Raw genomic sequence first — 25,140 nt, 5'->3', positions numbered from 1 at the left:
CTATGACAGATATTCAGCTGATCAGCCAATAGATTCTGTTTCCCTTTTCGAATAAAGGAGTTAAATTTCTGATTTTCTCATCTAATGGAACCTTCCCAGAATTTAGGGAATGCTTTGCCTTTCTATTTTTCTGTCGAACTGGATGACCTTTCTCTGCATTCCATTAGCCACATCCTTGTCCATTGACATAGCCTGTCTGTATCCCCAGAATCCTCTCTGCTTCCCCCTTGCAGCTCACATTGCATCATCAGCAAACCTTTCCACAGACAGTCTTTCCAGCAATCTTTGTTCTTATTCCAGATTTCAGGTAACTGCAGTTCTTTGTTTTTTTTCTCCTTTGCCCTCAGTCCCCTCGTTGAGGTACTTCATGAGCAGCCAATCCCTGCAGAACCCTACCAGTGACAGTGAACCTCCATTTCTCCCATTCATTCCCACTGTTTTCTGCCCATTAATCAGTCCATAATCCACATTAACGTATTCTCCCCAATAATGTGCACCCCAACTGTTTAATAATCTGTGATGCCTTAATGAAGACCTCCTGAAAGTCCAAATACACCGCAACTGGTTCACCCTCGTCGATTCTGCACATTTCAACCTGAAGTAACGGCAACAGAATTGTCAAGTAGGATTTCCATTTTGACTTGGCCAAATCCTATTGTTATTTTCTAAGTTCCCTGATGTGTTTCCTCAGTAATAAACCCCAACGACATTTCTGCTCCTGATATTGGGCAAACTTTTTTTCTCCCTCTCCCTCCTTTCTTAAATAGTGTGGTTACATTTGCTACATTGCAGTCTATGGGGACCACTCTGGAGCCTATGGAAGATGCCAACCAGTGCATTCACTGTGCACATAGACGCCACCTTCAGTACTGCAGGAATCAAGTCATTGGAGATTTATCCCCCAACAGTCCCATTAATTTCCACAATTTTTTAATTCCTGCTGATTCCTTTGAGCTCCTTGTTCATTCTGAACCTATAGTCCTCCATTATTTGTGAGAGGTTCTCTCTGTCCTCTGTGTTTATTCAGTTTCTCCATCTTTTCCATATTCCCCAAAATAACTTCTCCTGTCTGTCTGTAAGGGACCATCGTCAACTTTTGCTAATCTTTTGCCTTTACACATCTGTGTGGAGTTTGCACGTTCTCCCTGTGACGGGGTGGATTTCCCCGTGTGCTCCAGTTTCCTGCCATGTCCCAAAGACGTGGATGGTAGGTTAACTGGCTGCTGTAAACTGCCCCAAGTGTCCAGCAGAATCTGAGAGGTTGAGACTGCAAACAACAAAATGGGATTAGTGTGGGATTAACATCAATGGATGTTTGTCAGTCAGTGTGGACTCAGTGGGCCGAAGGGCCTGTTTCCATGTATGACTCTGACTCTGATATCTGCAGGAACTTTTTATCATCTATTTTGTTTCCTAGAGTACACTGGTGTTCAATTTTCCCTTTCCTGATCAAATTGGCCTCCTTTTACATTGTGAAAGTTTCTCGGTCTCCTGTCCTCTGATCCTGGATATTGATAGTCACAGCTGAGCCACTTTTCCTGTGTGGCTTTTCTGTTGCCTTGAACAGATGTACCTCACTCCTAAACTATGCATTAATCCTTCAGCTGTTACCCATTGATTCAGGGTTGAGAAATCAAGGGCACAGGTTTAAGGTGAGAGGGGAGAGATTTAGTAGGAACCTGAGGGGTAACTTTTTACACAAAGGGTGGGATCCGTGTGGGACGAGCTGCCAGAGGACGTGGTTGAGGCAGGTACAATAACAACTTCTAAAATACAGTTGGACAGGTACATGGATGAGAAAGGTTTAGAAGGTTCTGGGCCAAATACTGGCAAATTGGGATGAGCTTGGATGGGCACCTTGGTCAGCATGGACCAGTTGGGCTGAAGGGCCTGTTTCCTAGACTCATTGCTTGGTTACAGTCGTACCTTTCTAATGTAGTTTCTCAGTTTACAACAGGCAGTTCCCCACCTCGTGCCTTCATAATTTGCTTTATTTAGATTTCAGACCCTTGTTTCAGATTGAATGACATCACTTTCAATTTCTGTACAAAATTTTATCAAACTGCATTTGCTGTTTCCTAAAGACTTCTTCAGTACCTGATCATCAATGATCCACTGTCCCCTTCTTCAGTGATGGCCGACCTACCCCCTTCTTCATTTTGCCCGTCTTTTGTAAAATATTTAACTCTCAAATGGTCACTTTGCAACCAACTCGCTGATAGCTTTTAGATGATACACCTTTGTTTTTACTTGTGCTATTAATTCGCTTGTTACGAATGCTGTGTGGATTCAAATAAAGAACATTCAGTTTTGTCTTTGACCCTGATTCCCTGCTCCGACTGTAGTTGGACGTGTGCTTGTGTGTGTGTGTGTGTGTGGACACGCTCTGGTTAGCACTGCTCATTTAGCTACCCTGCACTAGCGCCTTGTCACTTCTCTCTCACTCTCCTGATGTGCTGCTCCAGCGTGGCACGGTATTGCTGCACAGCTCCAGTGACCAGGGTTTGATTCTGACCTCTGCTGTCTGTGTGGAGTTTGCATGTTCTCCCTGTGACTGTATGGCTTCTCCTCGAGTGCTCCAGTTTTCTCCCGTGTTCCAAAACTGTTCTGCTTGGTAGGTTAATTAGTTGCTGTGAATAACCCTGGTATAGATGGGTAGCAGAAGCTGGGGATGGTTCATGGTCACAGGAGAAGTGAGGTTACGTTACATGAAGTCTGGGAATGGGATTGGAGGGGATGCTGTGAGGGCTGGCAGAGACTCAATGGGCCAAAAATACAATCACCCCACGGACCTGCACTACTTGGCTTAAAGCCTTATCCAGAGCCCTGTTATTTGATTTGCTCATCTAGAGACGCTGGTGCCAGGCAGTTCATGTGACATTTGCCCCCTCCCTTCCTTCCCAACTGCTGGTGCCAGTGAGTTGCTCCCACGCCACTCCTGAACCACCCCTTTGAATTCTCTGACCTTATTGCTGTCCTTGTGTGGCTCAGGTGGTAATCCAGACATTTACCTTTGTGGTTCTGCAGCAGCTCGCACTCCTTCAGCAGAACATTCTCCCTTGTCGTGTGTGTGTGTGTTCCCTCCTCCTCCAAGTCCCTCTCCAGCCCCCAGCTGAAGTCCTTATTCCTGGCCCTAGGCAGGCAGCAGAGCTTTGGGAACTCTCACTCGTGGCTCAGGTGGTAGTTTCTACCTCCCTACGATTCTGTCCACTCGCCGCTGCATTTCTGTTCACTGCCCTGGCTTGAATGGTCCCTGTACCTGATGCTGTGGTCAGTTTGCTCACCCTCCCTACAGTCCCTGCTCTCATCCACATGGACTGTGAGAAACTCATCTGTTGGATCATGCAAGGGCCAAGGTTCCCTGAACCCTCTGAATCCCACACCTGCCTCTCTCGAGCAGTCCCACAACGTAAGGGTCGTGACTGCCTGATCCTGGGGTCCAGCGTCAACTTTGAGCTGAAGGTCCTCAATCTACAGATGTCACAGTGAATTCAGGTGCTTTTCAAATCCCACCTACCCCAGCTGTCATTTATTTCCTATCATTTGATTAGTTTAGTTTAATTTAATTCTGTCACCATTGCCCTAACCTTAAAGTCTACACTTGGAGGGAGGTGGGGCATTGCTAAAGATATGCAGTGCCTTTAGGTGAGCTGGATTCCCAACTGACGGTGCTGGAGTCAGCTGCCTTCAATTAACCAGAGATGGTTGGTTAACAATGAGCGGGGAGCCTAAAGTCTCCTTTATGTCACTCAGGATTAAAATTACAAAATGAAGAGAATTTAATAGTTAAACTAAAATAGAAACAGTTTTAAAATGAAATTAAAATCAAAGTGCACACTTTGAGCAGAACTGAACACCATTCCCAGCTGAGGTATAACCAGTCATTTTAAAAATTTCCTCCCTCGGTTAATGAGGGAAAGGATAATGTGCATCTTTTAACAGTCTTCCCACCTGCTGTATTCTTGGATTTCTGCTCCCTGATCCTGCATCCCCTTTGAAATTGTCTCGTGAGTCCACACTGCCTCTTTGTTCTTCCTGCAAAACTGCAACTGCCACGTGTCTGCCCGTTTCACCAGAGGGAGAGCACAAAAGAAGCTGTGAGGCAACAAAGGCCGTGGTGTGGTGTGCGCTGTGTTCCCAGTGTGGTGTTGACCAATACGGGACGGGAGCAAGAGGGGAAAGCCGGGATGTGTTGGGACGATGTAACCGTCTGGCCTCTCACTTTTGCACCTTACCCCTGGGCTGGGTGCAAATTGTGCCTTTTGGGTGTTTGCCTTTTACACGTTTCCATTCAAGCTCTCTTTGCAAATGTAAAAATTGCTTTGAAGCAGCAGTTGAAAGCATCATTATGACAAAACACCCTGATCGTATTTAAGGGCGATAAGAGGAGGTGTAGACCACTCGGCCGAACACATTCTCCACGATTCGGCAAGGTCATAGATTCTCTGCCTGCCACACCCCCAGGCCCCCCCCCCCCCCGCCCACTCTCACGCCACTTCCCCTCCCTGCACCACTTACTTTATTTACTATCCAACAGAATCAAAATCAACAGTTGATCCAACATCGACTGCTTTTTACAGGAGAGATTTTGAAATTTCTCTCTCCTATTTACCTCCTGCAGACAGATTAGCTGCCCACCCCACCCTTTCTCAGGCAGCTCCTTCACCGCTTGTGTTATCCATAGAAGCAGGGCCTTCGGCCCAACTCGTCTATGCTGACCCACTTACCTGCGTTTGGCTCATATCCCTCTAAAACTTTCCTATCCATGTACCTGTCTGTTTTAATTGTGCCCACCTCTACCACTTCCCTGGCAGTTTGTTCCATGTACCCACCACCCTCTGTGTGGGGAAAAGGTTGCCCCTGAGACCTCCTTTCACCTTAGACCTATATCCTCTAGTTTTAGACTCCCCTACCTTAGGAAAAAGACTACGACAAATCTTATCTATGTCTCTCATGCTCTTATAAACCTCTAGAGGGTCACCCCTCAGCCTCCTTCGCTCCAGGGGAAACAATCCCAGCCTGTCCAGTCTCTCCTCAGAACTCAAGGCCTCCAATCGCATCCTTTCTATAGTGTGGTGACCAGATCTGCACACAATATTTCATGTGTGGTCTCACCAACATCCTATAAAGTTGTAATGCGCTCCAACTCTTATACTCTGCCCCATCCAATGAGGTAACCGTGGCATAAACATCTCCTCCAACCGGTCTACCTGCTCTGTTCTACAACACCCCCCAGGGCCCTGGCATTTACTGTGCAAGTCCTGCCCTGGCTTAACTTCCCAAAATGCATCACTTTGCCTTGGCCCACTTTCCCAGTTGACCCAGCTCCCGCCATAGCCTTAGACAACCTCCTTCACTGTCCAGCACACCCCCAATATTGGTGCCACCTACAAACTTGCCACCCATTCCACTACATCCAGTCTCTCTCCGTCTCCCTCCGTCTCTCCATTCCCACTCTCTACAATTTAACACCTATTTAGTTTCTAAATGTTCGTTTGATGAAAGGTCACTGAGCTGTTTTCTCTCTTTCTCTCTGTGTAGATGTTGCCTGGCCTGCTGTGTATTTGCAGATTTGTTGCATTTATCAACCTGAAACGTACCATGACTTTTGCCCTCAGATCCAAAGGCCGTGCAAGAAGGCAATCCATCAGCCTTTTTCACTTCTGTACCAATCCATGACATTTTACTGACTTCCCTGTGTACAGTTCCCTCCCCTCATCACCAGTTCTCTTCACCTCTGCCTGGTTCTAGTTTTGACCATTTACAATGAGCTCTGTTCCGTTTTAGATGTAAAGTGTATCATCTCACATTTCCGATTGGTGTTTGGTCCATTTATTTGTGCAATGCTGAGCACAACTTCTGTCGCCACTGTTCACGATGACGGCCGTCTCCACGTCATTGGCTAACGTCACCTGCTGCCTGTTATCCATGTTGTTCATAAACAGAACTTTCTTTACACAGTGCCCCAGACTCTCCCGGTAACTCAGTCCCTCAAGTCCTGGCAACATCCTTGTAAATCTTTTCTGCGCTCTTTCTGGTTTAATAACACATTTCCTGTAGCAGGGTGACCAAAACTGACCACAATATTCCAACTGTGGCCTCACCAACGTCTTGTACAATCACAACACAACCTCCCAACTTCTGTACTCAGTGCCCTGACTGATGAAGGCCACCGTGCCAAAAGCTGCCTTCACCACCCTGTCTCCCTGTGACGCCACTTTCAGGGAACCATGTGCTTATACTCCAAGGTCTGTCTGTTGTACAACACTCCACAGGGCCCTACCGTTCACGGTGAAAGTCCTACCTTGATTTGACTTTCCAAAATGCAACACCTCGCATTTATCAAAATTAAACTCCATTTGCCATTCCTCAGCCCACTTACTCAGCTGATCAAGATCCCTCTGTAATTTTTGATAACCTTCTTCACTGTCCACTATACCGACTATTTTACTGTCATTCTGTAACCTTGCTAACTGTATCTAGTACGTTCTCATCCAAATCATTGATATAGATGACAAACAGCAATGAGCCCCACTGACCCCTGGGAACACCACTAGTCACAGGCCTCCTGTCCGACAAACAACCTTCCACCATCAACCTCTGCTTCTTACCAAAAAGCCAATTATGTATCCAATTAGCTTGTTCTCCCTGGATTCCATGTGATCTAACCTTCCAGAGTAGCCTACCATGCAGAAGCTTATCAAAGGCCTTAATGAAGTCCATGTAGACGAGATCTACTGCTCTGCCATCATCAACATGCACCAAGCCGTGCTGAATAATCAACCCGTCTTTCCAGATGTACGTATTTCCCTCAGAATCCTCTCCAATGACTTGACCACCATAGATGTTTGACTTACTGGTCTATCGTTCCCATCTTTGCAGCCCTTAAATAAAAGCACAACACTCGCTACCCTCTGGTTTACCAGCACCTCACCTGTGACTAACGATGATGCAAATATCTCAGCCAAGGCTCCCATAACTTCTTCTCGATCCTCCCACTGTGTTCTTGGATATACCTGGTTAGGCCCTGGAGATTTGTCTACCTTCATACTGTTCAAGACATCCAGCACCACCTCTACTGTAATGCGGACTATCCCCAAGACATCCCCATTAACTTTCCCTAGTTCTGAAGTCTTCATGTCTTTCTCCATGGTAAAAACAGAGGAGAAATATTCATTGAGGACCTCGCCCATCTCCTACGGTTCCACACAAAGGTGTCCACTGTACTGTAGGTGGGAATAAGTAGGTTTTGAGGTATGTAACCACTCTGTCTTTAGACCAGCGGAAGTCTCTTGCCCAGTGCGGCTGTACTGAATCTGGAGAGTCATGTGTTTGCCCTGATGCCATGAGACCTCTCAGAGTGGGATTTGAACCCACCATCTGACGGATACGAGGACTACCTTGGAGTCATGACAATTAGATCATTAGGTTCCTGTCCCTCTGCAGTGACCTCTGGCTGTTGTCCATTCAGTGTTGGTGCCTGCCACTTCTTCAAATGTGTTCATGTAATTCCTTGTGTTTTCTCAGTTTGCTATCGTGTTCCGGACTCCCCGATACTGGAACATTTCTATTGAGAGACCGATCACCGTCTTCGTTCAACTGAAGAGAAGGAAAGATGGGGAAACGAGTGAAGCCAAAGCCTTCACGTACTGCCCCAGAGTAGAAGGTAAGACTCCGGAGCTGGCATAGAGCGACCGTGGGTGAGTGGTTGAGGTCTGTTTGATGGGCGCAACAAATAGAATGTGGACAGCTGGAAGGACTGAAGAGAGCTGTGCACACAGCAGCTTCTGGCAACCAGAATAACTCTGAAGTGTAGCCAAAAGTCACACATTGGAGTATCACCATCTGGGCTGTAGTAACGTTTTGTTTGGGCAGTTGAGGGTGGTGGAGTGGGTCAGTAGTGGTGCCAGAGCTGACCCTCACCTTGGAGCATTGACTGAGCTCGGCTGGATGATTTCATGCAATGTCAGATGTTGCATTTGTATGAGGGGCTGTAGTGGTGAGAAGCCCCAGGACTGGCTCTCCCCACACTCACCGTTCCCGTGCTGCAGGGTTCTAAATTGGCCAATGGTTCTGGTCACGTCAGCACTTCCCCATGGCCCTGTGTATCACTCCCAGTCCGATCCCACCCTCTCCCCCGGCACCCACCGATTTCCCTGTTTGTTTCCTTTGTGCTTCCATTCCAGACAGATAAGTTGTGATTTTATTTTAGTTCCTACAATGGATTTCCAGCTTTCCCAAATCACGTTTCCTGTCACTCATTCTCCCTCCATAGACAGGGAAGAAGTGAATCGGAAGAGGCTGAAGAGACTTCCACATTTCTCCGATCATTTTGGAGGCGGAGGACCCTCGGGGGGGTCTCCCGGGATCGGAGGAGGAGGAGCGGGCAGTGGAGGAGGTGGTGAGGCCTGGATTTTAATCTTAGTTCTTGGAGAATGTGGTGTTTACCATGGGGTTTGGAGGGAGGCTGGGGCTGGGGTCCCGTGTTGTGGGGGAGTGAGGGGGGTTGGTTTTTGGGGGTGGTGGGGCAGATGTGGTGTGGTGTGGGGTGGGTGTTTGTGAAGGTGGTGGTGACAGGTGTGGGGGGGTTTTGGCAGTGCAGACCCCAGGAAGGTGGGTGTCGTCTTGTCTCGGATATGGTGGTGATGGTCGGGAGGAAGGCCATTCCCAGGGGTGTGGGTGGGGGACCTCAGTGGAGAGCCCGACCTTGGGAAGTGGGAATTCCCAAACTCTCTGACAGACCAGGAGTAAGGATTCTCAGGAACTTCGTTGTTTCTTTCCAGGTTTTAACTTTTTAAACTATGCGAATAGTTTTGGAGCCCCACTCTGGCCAAACCAGCAGGGGATGCAACACACAGGGGGATCACAGGGGGTAATGGAGCTCCCCTTGGAACAGAGCTCCCAACAGTCACTGCAGGACTCGGACAGATCCCCAGGGGAAGTCCAACAGGTCACTGACCAGCACGTCCACCTCGCTCAGTCCGGTAGGTGATTAGAATTCAGGAGAACTGTAGCAATGTGGTGAGTGTGAACAATGTGATGACCTGGGACAAGATATCGGGTGGGACAGAGGGGCCGGAATTCTGCAGAGGGGTTAGGTGGTTCCAAATCTCGCGGCATTCTGCTGTGTTAATCAGTGATCAGCAGACGCTTTGTGGACAACATCCTCAACGGACGCATATCGTAAGGTTGTGGAGTGGATGAAGGTTCCATTTTGTTCAATGTGAAAGTGATTTTAGAACAGTAAAGAATTGAAATGAATATACCTTGATGAGAACGAGCTGGGATTTGAGAGTAGGTCCCACAATAAAGCCATGGATTTCTGAGTTTTATAACAATAGACATAGAACTTCAAACCTGAATGGTGAATTGGTATAAAACCTTGTGATCGCCATTAACATAAGAGCCCCTCTAAGTGTCTCATAAAACTGAAGTCCATGGGCATTGAGAAACCCCTCCCCTGCTTGAAGTCGTACCTAACTCAAAGGAAGATGGTTGTTGGAAGTCAGTCACCTCAGGCCCATGCAGAGTCCTGGCACCAATTACCTTCAGCTGCTTCATTATGGACCTTCCCTACACTCAAGTCTCCTGGTAATTGCACAGCACATACAAGTATACAAATTTAGCAAAGATGTTGCCATCAAATCCCCAGAGTCAACAGGGCTTGCCGTGTAACTACTGTGCTCATGAGGATGGCTGAGGGCTCCCAACATTTCCCATTTATTGATTGGGAGAGGTTTTGATTTTGCCGGGTCAGATCCCAGAGCTTCCCACCCAGCAGCACTGTGAGCACCTGCAGTGGTCCGAGGTGCCAGCTCATTCTCACACATCAAGAGCTGGGGCAGTTGGTGCAGGCTTCCCACAGTGCTGAAGTGCAGAGAACTGCGTATGTGCATGGACTGCACAAACATTCAAACTCCGTGGCTCCCTGTACACTCAGCTGCAGGGTGCTGAGGGCGAGGGGGACTAGTCTGAGGTCCCAGACTATATCGGGGCCCACAACGTGGTAGAAGGGAGGATGAGTGCCTCAGGCAGATAACCCGGAGCTGGGGAGGAGACTGAACCACAGGAGCCAAAGGAAGCAAAGTCCCAGTCAGTGCTGGGCCCAGTGAGCACAGGAACAGGAAGAGAGACGGGGGCGTGGCTGGGGGGTGGGGGTTTGGATCTGTGGGCCATTGGGACCAGTTCTAGGGGAGGTGGGACCTGTACAGACTGGGTAGGTTGTATCTACACTGGCTCGGGTCGGGTCAGTCATCGCGGGGTTTGTTGGGGAGGGTTTAACTGAGCTTGGTGGGTGTGGGGGGAGAGATAAAAGATATGAAAATAATAATTATTTAATCAATTAAACCAGTAAAACAAGGTGGTGTTGACCTGGGAAATGTCATCTTTTTTGTTCCATTAATGTAGCCATTGTATGCACGTGTGGGATCTCCTCCTGTGCCATGGATTGATCACAGGACCAGAAGTGTTATCGTTGTCCGACCCTCCCGGCGTCGGTCAGCCTCAGGAACGGGAATCCAAAACAGCAGTAATTGCAAAATTAATAATGAGGCTGGAAGGTGCAGATCCCAGGATCCAACGGAACGAAGTGTCACAGATCCACGATCCCCCATCCCCTGAACTAGACTACTCCTTCACGGACAGTCTAGTGAAGCCGCCTTCTATGTGCTGAGCTGGACTGTTGAAGGTGAAGTGTTAGTGAGTGAAATGTCTGAGACAGAGTTCAAACTAAGGATTCACATCCCACCGGTCCCAGGGCAGGGACGAGAAACTGCTGCTTTTAAAAACAAAGATGCCAAAAGCAAAACTTCCTTTTAACATAACAGACAGGAATGGAGGGATATAGACCATGTGCAGACAGATGGGGTTAGGTTAAATTGGCCTTGTGGCCAGCACAGATATGGTGGGCTGAAGGGCCTGTTCCTGTGCTGGACTGTTCCATGTTCTGTGTTCTAATAGGAACTTGGTAATGTTGTGAATTGCAGTTGAAACTGTGAGGTCTCTGGATCCCAAGTGTCTGACCAACTGTACTCGCTCATTCTTCCCTCATTCTGCAGAGCAGTTGCTTGGTCTGAGAGCATTGCAGATCACCGAGAGGACGGCCCGGGCTTTACTTGACTATGCCATCACGGCGGATGTGCGCATGTTACTGGCCGTCCAGAGGCACCTGACTGCTATTCAAGATGAAAATGGAGACACGTAAGCAACTGCTTTGTGCAGCACCAGTGTTCTGTAACTGTGGTAATGCCTTTCTGGTAATCCGGGTACAGAAAAACTCCAGTAATCTGGCACCCTTGGGACCATTGGATTTTCTGGACTAATGGATGTTATTTCTAACATCATCCCAATGCACTTTTATGTCACTTTTTACTTGCACATTACACCTTGGTGTAATAAACTTTCCACTGAACCCAGTGAGTTTAAAAGCTGTGGGAAATATACAGGCACTCCGGATCCAGCTCCGATACAAATCAGCCCATGTCATACAGTAGGAGCAAGTCCCTTGGGAGCACTGAGGCACAGCGGGATCATGGGATGCAAGTCCGTAGCTCCCTGAAAGTGGCAACACACGGGTGGTAAAGGTGGTGTACAGCGTGCTGGCCTTCATCGGTCAGGGTGTTGCGTATAAATGTTGGGAGGTCACGTTGCAGCTGTATAAACTTTGGTTCAGCCACATTTGGAGTATTGAGTGCAGTTCTGGTCACTGCATTACAGGAAGGATGTGGAGGATTTGGAGAGGATGCAGGAGAGGTTCACCAGGATGTTGCCTGGACTGGACAGTATTAGCCACAAGGAGAGCTTAGACAAACTTGGATTGTTTTCTCTGGAGCTGAGTGGCAAACTGCTAGAACTATATAAAATGATGAGGTGTATTCAGGGTAGATGGTCTTTTTCCCAGGATGGAAATGTCAAATACAAGAGGGCATAGCTTTAAGGTGAGGGAGAGAAAGTTTAAAGGAGATGTGCAAGGTTTTTTACACAGAGAGTGGAAGCAGATACGATAGCAACATTTAAGAGGCATTTAGACAGACACATGGACAGACAGGGGATGGAGGGATGCAGACCACATGCAGGCAGGTGGGATTGGTTTAGTTTGGCATCATGGTCAGTACAGACGTTGTGGGCCAAAGGGCCTTTTCCTGTGCTGTACTGTTCCATGTATCTGTCCCCTGGTGTTCTGGACCCTGATTGCAGCTCACACTCTGGATCTGTGGCTCATCCTTCAAACTAACGAGTGGGCAAGTCTAAGCGGCCGGGATTAGCGAATAGTCAGATGCCCAGATTAGCGGAGTTTGGCTGCACCTGGAGCATTGGGCTCAGTTCTGGTTGTCACACTATTGGAAGGATGTGATTACTGGAGAGGGTGAGAGGAGCTTCACCAGGCTGCTGCCTACACTGGAGTATGGGTGTAGTTAGCAGGGATATCAACAACAACAGGCTGTAGGTGTAAAGGGAGAGGAGGGAGTTTTAACAGGGACTTGAGGGGTAAGTTTTACACAGAAAGTATCTGGAACGCACGGCCAGAGGAGGTGGTGGAAATGGATAAAATGACTACGTTTAAGAGGCATTTAGAGGGACACTTAAGTGGGCATGGTCCTAGTGCAGGCAAGTGGGATTAGTATAGATGGGCAGAAAGGTCGGCACATACATGGTGGGCTGAAGGGTCTGTTTCTGTGCTGTACAACTCTGACTTTATTACAAGATGGAATGCGTGATTACAAGTTAAATCACGCATTCTGTGCAGAGAATCAGCAAGTTCTCGAGGGATCCCACCCCCAAGGTCCCACACAGGGCAGGGGGGTCCCGCACGGGGCAGGGGGAGCCCTGGAGGAAGTGTTTCACTGTGTGGGATCATATTGAGGGATCCTATACCTGAGCTGCTGCTGACTGTGGGCTGAGTTCGGTGCCTGTAGATACAGTAACTGGTCTCCGTGCTGAGATTTGAGGGCAGCATTGTCCAAGGTTCCGGGTTCCCTGTCCCCATCGCTGATATATCCCAGCTTGGTTGTGAAGGTGGAATACGCTGCCTCAGAATGTAAAACCTGCTTAGTGGGGCTGCTGCTAATGGTTCACACGCGGGCAGGGGGCTGGATCCCTCACGGGGAGGGGTCGTGGCAGGGGAGGGACCACATTGGGGGACGGTCTGCCGTGGAAGCAGCGACTACTCCCAGTTCCCCGTTGGATGGGGGGCTGTGCCGAGGGCCCTCCCGCTAGGAGCTGGGCCAGGCTGTACTGTGCTGTTGCCAGGAGCTGGGCTGTGCTGCCCCTGGGAGCCGGCAGTGTGTGGGATGGGGGCTGCTGGCGACCAACCCCTTCAGGCAGCTCTTATAAAGGCCCCTCTTGTTCGCAGGTCCCTGCACCTGGCCATCATCCATCAGAAGCCGCTCGTGGTTCAACAGTTGCTGCAGGTCATCATCAGCATCCCGTGGCAGAACATCATCAACGTCCCCAACCATCTGCGGCAGGTCAGGCTCCCTCAGCACCGCGCCCTTCCCTGCCTCCAGCTCTGTGTCCCACCGCGTGGCCGGTGCAGGGTCGCACCTTCCCCTGAATCGGTCACTGCCAGTGTTTGTTGTCCACCTGCCTCCTCCCGCTCCCGCCCGGCTTCCTTCCACGTTCCCAGCCTTTGCTTTCACCGGGGCTTGGCCTCCAGGTGTCAGGGACCAGGGGTCACAGTCACAAAGTAAAGGGTCAGAGGTAAGAAGTTATTTCTTCACCCAGAGCTGGTGGATCTTCGGAATTCTCCACCAGGTTGGGTTTTGGAGGCTTCGTCCCCAAGTGTATTCACGACGGAGATGAAGGGAATCGCGGGAGATGAGGAAGTGGATCCGCCTGTTTCAATCACCCGCTCTTCCCTCAGCTCGAGCTGCTTAACCCTTCCTCCAAACCTGCAGTGCCGTTACCTTTGACTGTTCCAAGACACTCACTGCTCTGCCTCCCCCATCTGCTCACTGGAAACGTAAGATCGTTGTCACCCTGTGCCCAGAGTCCCATTCACTCACCACCCTAGTGCTTCTGGCCTAGGTTGGCTTTTGGAAAACACCTCCTCAAAATTCTCAGTCTTGATTCCAAGTCACTGCGTGTGCTCATCTCTCTCGTCTCTGGGATCACCTCAAGTTCCAGAGCCTTGGCCATCCTGCTTCTAAATGCTCCTCCACCGACAGCTGCATCTTTCCTCTTCTAAGTTGCTTCTTACAAGCTTGTACTGAGGTGACCTCCTCTACACTGTTCACCTGCCCTCGCACGTTGTTGTGACTTGCTGTTCCATTTTCTTAGATGCTCCCATGTTCTTTGGCATTGTTTTGCTGGCAGGTGAGAAGTGCCATGTAGATAGCAGGAGTTGTTCCTCGATTATGTTCAGACTCTCAAATCCAAAGAGCATGTGGCCTCCTCATTCTTTCTACAGAAGCACTAAACTATGCTAGATTTTAATTTTCCGGTTAGACATTCATTTTACAAAATTATGAAAAGCCTAACATGGTGGGTGTTGCATTTTACATTTCTGATTCCTGGAGCCAGGGTAGTTATATTAGGTGCTCATTAGTGTGAAGACCATTACTGAGACGAAGAGGACATCGTGCCAGTTGTCCAAGATGATGTGTTGGAGCCATGGAGTGTTCCCCGACCCAGCACTGCGAGGAGTAACGCCAGTTGTTGTGTGATTGTGTTTCCTGTGTCTCAGACTCCGCTGCACCTCGGAGTGATCACCCAACAGCACAAGATGGTTGACCTGCTGCTTGCTGCTGGGGCTGATGCTGCTATTTTGGATCGCCATGGAAACTCCATTCTCCATCTTGCTCTGCACAGGAAGGATGAACAGATGGTGCTACTGTTGCTGCAGCAGCTCAAACCTCAAGTGCTCAACAAGCTGATCAAGCTGCCAGACTGTGATGGTAGGTCACAGAGTCGTAGAATCACACAGTACAGAAACAGCCCCTTCGGCCCAACTCATCCATGCTGACTGTGTTGCCCAGTGAGCTGGTCCCATCTTGTGCCCACCAACTCCCATTGCCAAACAGCGACCGGCACGTAGCCCAATCTGGACGTCAGAAACAAAACCAGGAATGGGCCTGGAGCCCGCTCCACCGCTCAGTCGGATCTCAAGCTCAGCTCCCCTTTCCCTCCCGTTCCTTATAATCCAGGACTCCCTGTTGGTCAGAAATCACCTCCATTCAATGACTCCACCTCCACACCTTCCTAGGGATTACTCATGTTTCCTTTCAACACTGATAGACCAAATGGCTTTCTGGTCTCTGACTGTTCTGAGCATTCCTATCAATCCCATTCACTCACCTATTTCTCATCTGTGCACACGCGGTGATGTGTGTGGGTGACTGACGGTTGACGGCCTCACTCTGAATCTTCTCACGTACCTTCTTCCTCAGGACTGTACCCAGTGCACCTGGCAGTGAAAGCATTGAGTGAGGAGTTGGTGGATCTTCTACTGAACAAAGGGGCGGAACGAAACGTGGCCGAGCAGAAGAGTGGGCGAACTCCCCTGCACCTGGCCGTGGAGATGCGGAGCCTGAGGCTGGTTGGGCATCTTGTAGATGTAAGGTCACTTTTTTGGGGTCTCCTGTGCTGCCCTTCCCTCCCTCCCCACCCACCACACTGCAGCTTGGCGCATTTCAGATCCCTGGTCTCTGGGAAAGGCACTGGGAGTAAAGCCTTGGGTTGGCTGGGGTGGATCACAAACTCATCAGCTGAGAGTGGAGCCGACTCAGGGGGCCGGGCTCCACCTGTAGCCGTGCTGCCGGAGGATGTTTCTGAATGTAGCTGATTTACTGGGGAACAAGTTGTTAATGAGCAGCTGTGTTATTAGTTGAAATGTTCAGAGAGTAGCTGATCCAGTCCAGTGCTGTTAGAGTCGTACAATTGTCCCGGCATAGGAGGAGGCCATTTGGCCCATTGGGTCCAGGCAGTGCCATCGGCACCATTTTCCTTTTTGAAGGCACTGACTCTGGTTGCAGTGGACTTGAGCACCACATCGTCAGTCCTGAGTAAAACCGTGAATGCCCTTGTATCCTCCATGTACCTTTAGCCCAGAATCTGTGCCTGTGACCTTGGACTCATCCACAAGGGAGCAGCTTCCTCTGATTTCCCCTCTCTGAACCACGGATGCTGGCTGACCTGCTGAGCGTTTCCAGCATTTTCTGATTTTATTTCAGATTTTCAACATCTGCATTTTCTAGACTCTCATCACCTATAAATTCTCATTTGCTCCGAGCCTCCCCAGTCTAAACTTGTGGCTGGACCTGTGACCAAAATCTCTCCACACTGTAGGACCTTTCACATATGCACTAACGTTGGTGACTGGGGTCGGACATGTGTGCCGTGTGGTCCAACCAGTGTTTTACACTGGTTCAGGTTACCTTTTATACTCTCTGCCATTTGATAAATCCCAGCATTTGGAAACCACTCGCCCAATGTGCCCTTCCACTAAGAAAGACGTACCTCCTCCTTCCTACACATAACTGTGTCATTTAGTCTGTGTTGTCTCTAATCCTTCACAGGAAAGGATACGAAATATTCCTGGTTATTAGCTCAGGAAAGCCAGAGAAGGAAGTGCGGGCATGGGTTACGTGATACAATTTAAGCAGTGGGAGATTAAGAGAAGCAAACTTGCAGATGTGCCAGTGTTGTCAGGATAGCCTGGGGTAAGGAGGGGGGTGAGATTTGTGAAGTGAAATAAAATGCTGGAAGTACTCAGCAGGACAGGCAGCATCTGCGGAGTGGGAGCTGAGTTAATGTTTCAAGTCAATGATCTTTAGAGTTCCGCTGAAAATTCATTGACCTGAAACACACATTCTCTTTCACCATAGATGCTGCCTGACCCGCTGAGTAATTCCAGAATTTTCTGTTTCTATTTCACATTTCTTGTGCCTGCATATTTTGTGTTCGGTATATCTCCAATCCAAAAAGGAAGGAGGAATTACTGGCCATGGTTCTGGGAAGGAGGTGGGTCAACGAAGAAACATTTTGGGAGCAACGATCATCGAATTTCTAATTGCCTTGGAACAGTCATTTGGAGAAAGTTCGACTTCAATGAGATGAGAGTGGATCTGGCTGGGGGAAACATGAAAATGTCAGCAGGGAAAACCCTGAACAATGGGAAGCCTTTGAGGAGGAGATGATTCAGCAATAGTCTGGGTACACTCCCTGAGGAAGAATCTAGGGCACTTCAAGTCGAGGTCCCCGGATTACCAAAGGCCATGTGAAATGGAACACTGCAGGGTTAGAGACCTGCGTCAGGTTAATGACGGAAGCAAGAACCAGGCTGAGTACAAAGTTCAGACGGGGGAAAAAAAGCAAAGAGGAAGTGTGAGGAAAAACTGGTGGCGTCAAAAATGCCAAACCAAAAATGTGTCTGTAAATGGAGGGACGGAAGTGAGACAAATGAGGGTAGGATGTTCACATTGAACAGTAGGCCCTGGGGGGTGTTGTGGAACAGAGGGACCTCGGTACAGGTACCTGGTTCCCTGAAAGTGGCGATGAAGGCTGTTGGCACGGTGGCCTTCAGTCAGCGCAGTGAGAATAGAAATTGGGATACAAGAGAAACAAAGGACTGCAGATGCTGGAATCTAGATGGAAATCACTCTGATGCTGAAGGAACCCAGCAGGCCAGGCAGCATCCGTGGAGAAAAGCAGGCGGTCAACATTTCAGGTCAGGACCCTTCTTTAGGATCTGATGTTGTGTTGCAGTTGTACAAGTCATTGGTGAGGCCACATTTGGAATATTGTGTTGAGTTTTGGTCGCCCTGCTGTAGGAAAGGTGTCATTAAGCTGGAAGGAGTGCAGAGGAGATTTACGAGGATGTTGCCAGGACTTGAGGGACTGAGTTATGGAGAGAGGTTGTGCAGGTTGGGACTTTTTTCATTGGAGTGTAGGAGAATGAGGGGTGATCTTATAGAGGTGTATAAAATCATGAGGGACACAGATAGGATGACTGCACACAGTCTTTTCCCCAGGGCTGGCTGAGCAATTGAACAAGCTCTGTAAATCAGCTCGGGTACTGCGCAGGAACGGACACTTCAGCTCACCGCCTGTTCTGACCACCAGCCGCCACTTACACTGATCCCACTTCTTCCCCCCACACTCACATCAACTCCCCCCAGGTTCCACCCCTCACCAACGCACTGGGGCAGTTTACAGTGGCCCATTAGCCGATCAAACCTGTAAGTGAAAATCAGAATAAACTGCAGATTCAGTCATACAGCATGGGAACAGGCCCTTCGGCCCAACTGATCTATACTGACCAAGATTCCCACCTAATTCAGTCCCGTTTGGCTACATTTGGCCCATATCCCACTAAACCTTTCCTTTCCGTGTACCTGTTCAAATGATGCTGGAAATGTAAAACTAAGACAGAAGATGCTGGAAACACTCAGCAGGCCAGGCTGTGTCTGTGGGAAGAGAATCCGAGGTAATGGTTCTGAAACTGGGAAGGAGACTAAAGGAGTTTGTAAAACAGAGGGGAGGGGGTGTGTCTGACAGGGTGACCATGGGGATAAGCTGTAAACAAGGTTACCTGGTCAGTGCGTGAATGAGAGCAGCCAGAGAGTGAGGACACAGACTAAGGAATGTAGGAGATGTGAAATGCAGAGCAGGAGGACATGCCCGGCAGGTCAGACTGGGGACAGCCTCCACTCCCAGAGAGAAAGAAAGGAAAAGGTTGGGGGAGGAAACCAACAAAGACCCTGAGCCAGTGTCACAGGTGGACTCATTCAGACCGAGAAATCAGGCTACCTGAAGTTTTAGAATCCAGTACTGAGTCCAGAAGGTGCTAAGTGCCCAGGCAGAAGATGAGGTGCTGTTCCTCCAGCTCGTGTTGGGCCTCAGTGCAAGTACCGGAGGTCACAGACCGAGTGGGAGGGGAAATTAAAGTGGCAGCAAATGGTGATCACACGGTGTGCGTTTGGTTTCTCCAGTGTGGCGGAGACCACAGTGTGAACACCGAGTGCAGTGCGCTGATTGGAAGAAGTGCAAGTGAATCGCTGCTTCACCGGGAAAGACAGTTTGGGTCCCTGGACGGTGGGGAGGGAAGAGGTGAAAGGTCAAGTGTTGCATCGCCTGTGGTTGGAAGGGAAAGTGTCATCAGAAGGGGGATCGTTGGTGGGAGCAGAACAGTGGATCAGGGAGTCACAAAGGCAACGGTCCCTGTGAAATGCTGAAAGGGGAGGGGGGGAAGATGTGTCTGGTGGTGGGATCCCTTTGAAGGTGGCAGAAATGTTCTGTTGAATGTGGAGGGGGTGTGCTGGAAGGTGAGGATTGAGGGACTCACCCTCGTTCAGAACAGCTCTTACCCACTGCACCGTCCAAGGGTGAGTCAAGCAAAGTGGTTGTGATGGTCTAAAAATCATTATAGAGAAGATACCGGAAAGGGTAAAAGCAAAATACTGCAGTGCTGGAAATCTGAAATGAAAACAAAATGCTCAAAATACTCAACAGGTCATTCAACATCTACGGTGAGAGAAAGAGAGTTAATGTTTTACCAGAGGAGAAATCCAGGTAGGCAGGTTGTTTTAAAGTGGGTGAGGTACTAGAGCAGATGGAGGACGTCGTCAGGTCGCTGGCTCTGACCTTTGAGATATCTGTAGGTTTAAGGCCTGAGGCCTGGTGCTTGGGGGCCTTGAGGGCCAGAGGTGTGGGAATATTGCACTGTGTTCAAAATGGTTGGAAGGATTAACCAAGCAACTACAAAGCAGTCAGATTAACCTCTGCGTTGGGAAAATGTTAAAACTGATGATCAGGGACAGAATTAGTAGTTGCTTGGACATGTAGATTGAATAGAGAAAGCTGGCATGGATTTATTAAAAGCAAATAGTATTTAACAAGTCTCATACTTTTTGATGAAGTAAGTGGGTCAGTGAGGGAAATGCAGGTGAGGTGGTGTGTGCGGACTTTCCAGAGGCATCTGATAAAGTTTCCATATTAGCCATCACCAAGTATGAGGATCATTGGAGGTGAAGGCTGATTGGTGGATTGGGCGGATGTGGAAATGAAATGTAACACAGGAGAATATAAAACGTTACATTTCAGGAGGAGGAATGAGCAGGGGGAGTATAAGTTAGAGGGAACAGTTCTGAAAGGGGCATCATATGTGTCACAAAATTATTGAGAGTGACAGGTTGAGAAAATGGCCGTCTTCATCTTCACAGTTAACCTTTCCGTGACTGAATCACGTTTACATTTTCACCCTGCCTGACTTCTGCCGTCTGTACTTTCCTGAGGAGAGTTTGATCATCTGTAACGGTGCGATGAGGGGTTTCCGGAACTGTAATTGTGGTGTTGGGTGGGTTTCCTGAACAAATTAGGTGCTGAGGTCAATGCTGAGGGCCAACTGTGGAGACTGTATAAAGGCTTTAGAGAGTCGGATGTGTTTTTCAACAATCGGTTTGTTTTGTGGTCACCCACAGTGAGACTATTAAAGTTGTAAATTCTAAAGTTGTTACCATGACATTTGAACTCCCTGCCCTGATTTGTTAGTCTGGGCTCTGGACAACAAAGCCAGACCTGAGCAGCTTCACCACCGTGGTACCCTGTGTGTGTCTCTCTCTCTCTCGCCCAAGGCGTTGCTGGTGATTGGCTAGATTTAAGATTACTGGCTTGATTCCACACTGACTGGCCAAAGTACTCCGCCTATTGGCCTGCTCCCTGAGTGATCTGTAATCTGGAGAGACCACACTGAGCACCCAGCTGCAGACAGATGTTTCTGACGCACTGTTGTTGCTGTTCACAGTCTGGTGTGGAAGTTGACGTGCCCACGTTTCAGGGGAACACTGCGCTGCACCTGGCGGCCGGCTACGGATTCCCGGAACTCGTGGCGATGCTCCTCGGCGCAGGTTTGTTACGGTCGCATTCATTGCTGTAGCTGTACTTCAGTGACCACATGCAGCCCCATGCATTGAATCACGGGTCGGTCACCACTTGAAATTTGGCATCTTTCTGTCCGCCCCATCACCCCTGCCCCCCTACAACCCAGCCCCCCTACAACCCAACCCCCCACCCAGCCTCACCCCACCCACCTTCCCCGTCCCAACAGCTCTCTCTGCCCATTGTGCCTCTGCCTGCCCTCTGCTGGACCGCTGTAATGTTAATCTCACTGGCCTTGTCATCTGCCGTGAATGTTTCTCAGCTCCTCCCTTGAATGTGGGGAGACACTGCCTAAAGTTTCTGACCCCAGAAGCCCTCATTTAGATTTCCACTGCCCCATCAATGATGAATCCTCTGCACTAGCCCCTAACTGAAAGACATCTCCCTGTGATAGGGTAGTTAAGAAAGCTTATGGGATGTTAGCTTTCATAACTCGTGGGATCGAGTTTAAGAGCTGTGAGGTAATAATGCAGCTCTACGAAACTCTGGTTAGACCACACTGTGTCCGGTTCTGGTCGCCTCATTATAGGAAGGATGTGGAAGTGTTGGAAAGGGGGAAGAGGAGATTTACCAGGATGCTGCCCGGATTAGAGAGTATGGATTATGAGGAGAGACTAAAGGAGCTAGGGCTTTACTCATTGGAGAGGAGGAGGATGAGGGGAGACATGATAGAGGTGTACAAAATATTAAGAAGAATAGATAGCGTGTACAGCCAGCGCCTCTTTCCCAGGACACCAATGCTCAATACAAGAGGACATGGCTTTAAGGTAATGGGTGGGAAGTTCAAGAAAGACGTCAGAGGGAGGTTTTTCACCCAGAGAGTGGTCGGTGCATGGAATGCGCTGCCTGGGGTGGTGGTGGATGCTGATACGTTGGTCAAGTTCAAGAGATTGTTAGATCAGCATATGGAGGAATTTAAGATAGAGGGATATGTGGGAGGAAGGGGTTAGATAGTTTTAGGAGTGGTTTGAAGGGCAGCACTACATGGTGGGCCGAAGGGCCTGTATTGTGCTGTATTGTTCTATGGTTCAAAATCAAGACTCTTTATCATGAATTATAAAATTCCCTCTTTACCACCTCTGGAGCAGTGGAAATTCAGCTCACCATGTCCATGCCGACCATTTTGCCCACCTAATCCCATTTGCTCACATTAGGACCATATCTTTCTCTGCCTTAACTGTATCTGCCGGTCTAAATGCCTCTTAAACAAAATGACTGAAACTGATCCCACTGCCACCTCTGTTCAAGATATCAAATCTCCTTTTAAAACTCCCTCCTCTCACCTTAAACATAAAGCCTCTTGTTTTTGATGCCCCCACCATGAGAAAAAAGATTCTGACTGTCTACCCTGCCTGTGCCCCTTATAATTTGATACACCTCTATCAGGTCACCCCTCAGCCTCCTTCGCTCCAGGGAAAACAAGGCCAGCCTGTCCAACCTCTCCCCTTAACTGAAGTCCTCCAATCCAGTCAACATCCTGATGAACCTCCTCCACACTCTCCCCAGCACAACCGTATCCTTCTGATAGTGTGGTGGCCAGAACCGCGTACAGTACCCCAAGTGCAGCTCAGTGAACTATGAACGTGAACCCCAAGTCTCTTCTTTCTGGGGTGCTCTACCATTTACTGTGTATCACCAACCCTTATTTAATCTCCCAAAATGCATCAATTCATTAGGATTAAATTCCATCTGCCGAATTTCCCACTGTAGCCTCGGACAACCTTCCTCACGATCCACAACACCACCAATTTTTGTGTCATCTGCAAACTTACTAATCATACCTTCTACATTCACATCCAAGTCATTAATATATATCACACACAACAAGCATCCCAACACTGATCCGTGCGATGTGCCACTGGTCGCAGACCTCCAACAGGAGAAACATCCTGCCACATCTGGCTTCTCTCACCTCTGTTTTGGATCCATTAAACCAGCCTGCCGGGTATACCCTGTGCCTTAACCTGGACCAGCGTACCACGCCGGACCTTGTCGGACGCCTCAGTGACTGTCCTGAAACTTCTGCCCCAAACACCATTTTTTAGATCGGAATAAATTCCAGAAGTGTGCCCCCTACTCCCAGTCGATGCCGTCCATTTACACTGAGGATAAGATTGCTCCCTGCACCAGCACTTTCGGGTCACCTGCACTCCCTCAGTGCCACTCCCTCAAACACTCGCTCTCTCACACTCTATCCTTGCTGCCAAATGAGTTCCATACCTTGTGTCTGTATGTTTGTTAAGTACCTGTTACCCGTTCCTGACAACCCATGTCCGCAGTCTGCTGCATCCCCCCCCTCAGTTGGTCACTTACCGTGTGTAACAATGCAGGAGGAGGCCGTTGGGCCTATCAGGTCTATGCCAGCCCCCGGGCACAATCTCTGCTGCTCAGTTCACTGTGTTCCTGCAACTTATTCCTTCATAGACGTGCTCCCCTTTGCCAATAATCCACAGTAAGGGGCCAATTAATTATCAGCACCCCTGGGATGTGGAGCACCCAGGAGAAACCCACGCGGTCACTGAGTGAACGTGTTGACCACGCAGCGTCCAGGGTCAGGATTGAGCCTGGGTCACTGGAGCTGTAAGGTATCAGCCAACAGAACGAGCTTTAATGCCTCTCTGCCACAGAGCTCACCCTCATTCTCAGTTCTATCGGTGACTGAAGCAGGAGCCCAAGCTCCCAATTACCGGCACAACCGAGAGCAGTTCATAGAGACATGGGGTACAGCACAGAAACAGGCCCTTCCGCCCAACTGGTCCATGCCGACCACAGCATCCTCCCTCCTAGTCCCAGTTGCCTGCGTTCAGCCCACAACCCTCCAAGCCCGTCCCCTCCATGTACCTATCCAAATGCCTCTTAAATGTTGCAATTCTACCCGCCTCAACCACTTCTTCTGGCAGCTCATGCTGGGTACTCACCACCCTCTGTGTGAACCATAGAACCACAGAACAGTACAGCACAATACAGGCCCTTCGGCCCACCATTTTGTGCCGCCCTTCAAACCACTCCTAAGACTATCTAACCCCTTCCTCCCACATATCCCTCTATCTTAAATTCCTCCATATGCTGATCTAAAAATCTCTTGAACTTGTCCAATGTATCAGCCTCCACCACCACCCCAGGCAGTGCATTTCCATGCACCAACCACTCCCTGGGTGAAAAACCTCCCTCTGACATCACCCTTGAACTTCCCACCCATTACCTTAAAGTCATGCCCTCTTGTATTGAGCATTGGTGTCCTGGGAGAGAGGTGCTGGCTGTCCACTCTATCTATTCCTCTCAATATCTTGTATACCTCTATCATGTCTCCCCTCATCCTCCTTCTCTCCAATAAGTAAAGCCCTAGCTCCCTTAGTCTCTCCTCATAATCCATACTCTCTAATCCAGGCAGCATCCTGGTAAATCTCCTCTGCCCCCTCTTCCACATCCTTCCTATAATGAGGCGACCAGAACTGGACACAGTACTCCAAGTGTGGTCTAACCAGAGTTTTGTAAAGCTGCATCATTACTTCGCGGCTCTTAAACTCGATCCCACGACTTCTGAAAGCTAACATCCCATAAGCTTTCTTAACTACCCTATCCACCTGTGAGGCGACTTTCAGTGATCTGTGGATATGAACCCCCAGATCCCTCTGCTCCTCTACACTGCCCAGAATCCTGCCATTTACCCTGTACTCCGCCTTGGAGTTTGTCCTTCCAAAGTGTACCACCTCACACTTCTCTGGATTGAACTCCATCTGCCACTTGTCAGCCCAGCTCTGCATCCTATCAATATCCCTCTGTAAGCTTCGACAGCCCTCCACACTATCCACAACACCACTGATCTTTGTGTCATCTGCAAACTTGCTAACCCACCCTTCTACCCCCTCATCCAAGTCATTAATAAAAATCACGAAAAGTAGAGGTCCCAGAACCGATCCCTGTGGGACACCACTGGTCACAGCCCTCCAATCTGAATGCACTCCCTCCACCACAACCCTCTGCTTTCTACAGGCAAGCCAATTCTGAATCCACACAGCTAAGCCTCCCTGGATCCCTTGGTCTCTGACCTTCTGAAGAAGCCTACCATGTGGAACCTTGTCAAATGCCTTACTAAAATCCAGGTAGACCACATCTACTGCACTACCCCCATCAATCTTCCTGGTCACCTCCTCAAAGAACCCTATCAGGCTTGTGAGGCAAGATCTTCCCTTCACAAAGCCATGCTGGCTGTCCCTAATCAGTCCATGATTCTCTAAATGCTCATAGACCCTACCTCTTAGAATC

General features: G+C 49.1%; 1 protein-coding gene across 3 annotated transcripts in view; it reads left to right on the top strand.

Annotated features, from left to right (window-relative positions):
- Positions 1-25,140, top strand: part of nfkb2 (nuclear factor of kappa light polypeptide gene enhancer in B-cells 2 (p49/p100)) — a 93,815-nt gene that overhangs the window by 54,485 nt on the left and 14,190 nt on the right. For all 3 annotated transcript variants that reach the window (XM_052041570.1, XM_052041571.1, XM_052041569.1), the window contains 8 exons: positions 7,528-7,666; positions 8,276-8,401; positions 8,784-8,984; positions 11,058-11,199; positions 13,352-13,466; positions 14,684-14,894; positions 15,387-15,553; positions 20,741-20,843. In XM_052041570.1, the coding sequence (XP_051897530.1) occupies positions 7,528-7,666; positions 8,276-8,401; positions 8,784-8,984; positions 11,058-11,199; positions 13,352-13,466; positions 14,684-14,894; positions 15,387-15,553; positions 20,741-20,843 (1,204 nt within the window). The remainder of the gene's footprint in view (positions 1-7,527; positions 7,667-8,275; positions 8,402-8,783; positions 8,985-11,057; positions 11,200-13,351; positions 13,467-14,683; positions 14,895-15,386; positions 15,554-20,740; positions 20,844-25,140) is intronic.

This window comes from Pristis pectinata, chromosome 30 (genome assembly GCF_009764475.1).
Source record: "Pristis pectinata isolate sPriPec2 chromosome 30, sPriPec2.1.pri, whole genome shotgun sequence".
NCBI classification, from domain to species: domain Eukaryota; kingdom Metazoa; phylum Chordata; class Chondrichthyes; order Rhinopristiformes; family Pristidae; genus Pristis; species Pristis pectinata.
Note: the sequence above shows the minus strand (reverse complement) of the source record. Positions and strands in the feature narration are given on the sequence as shown.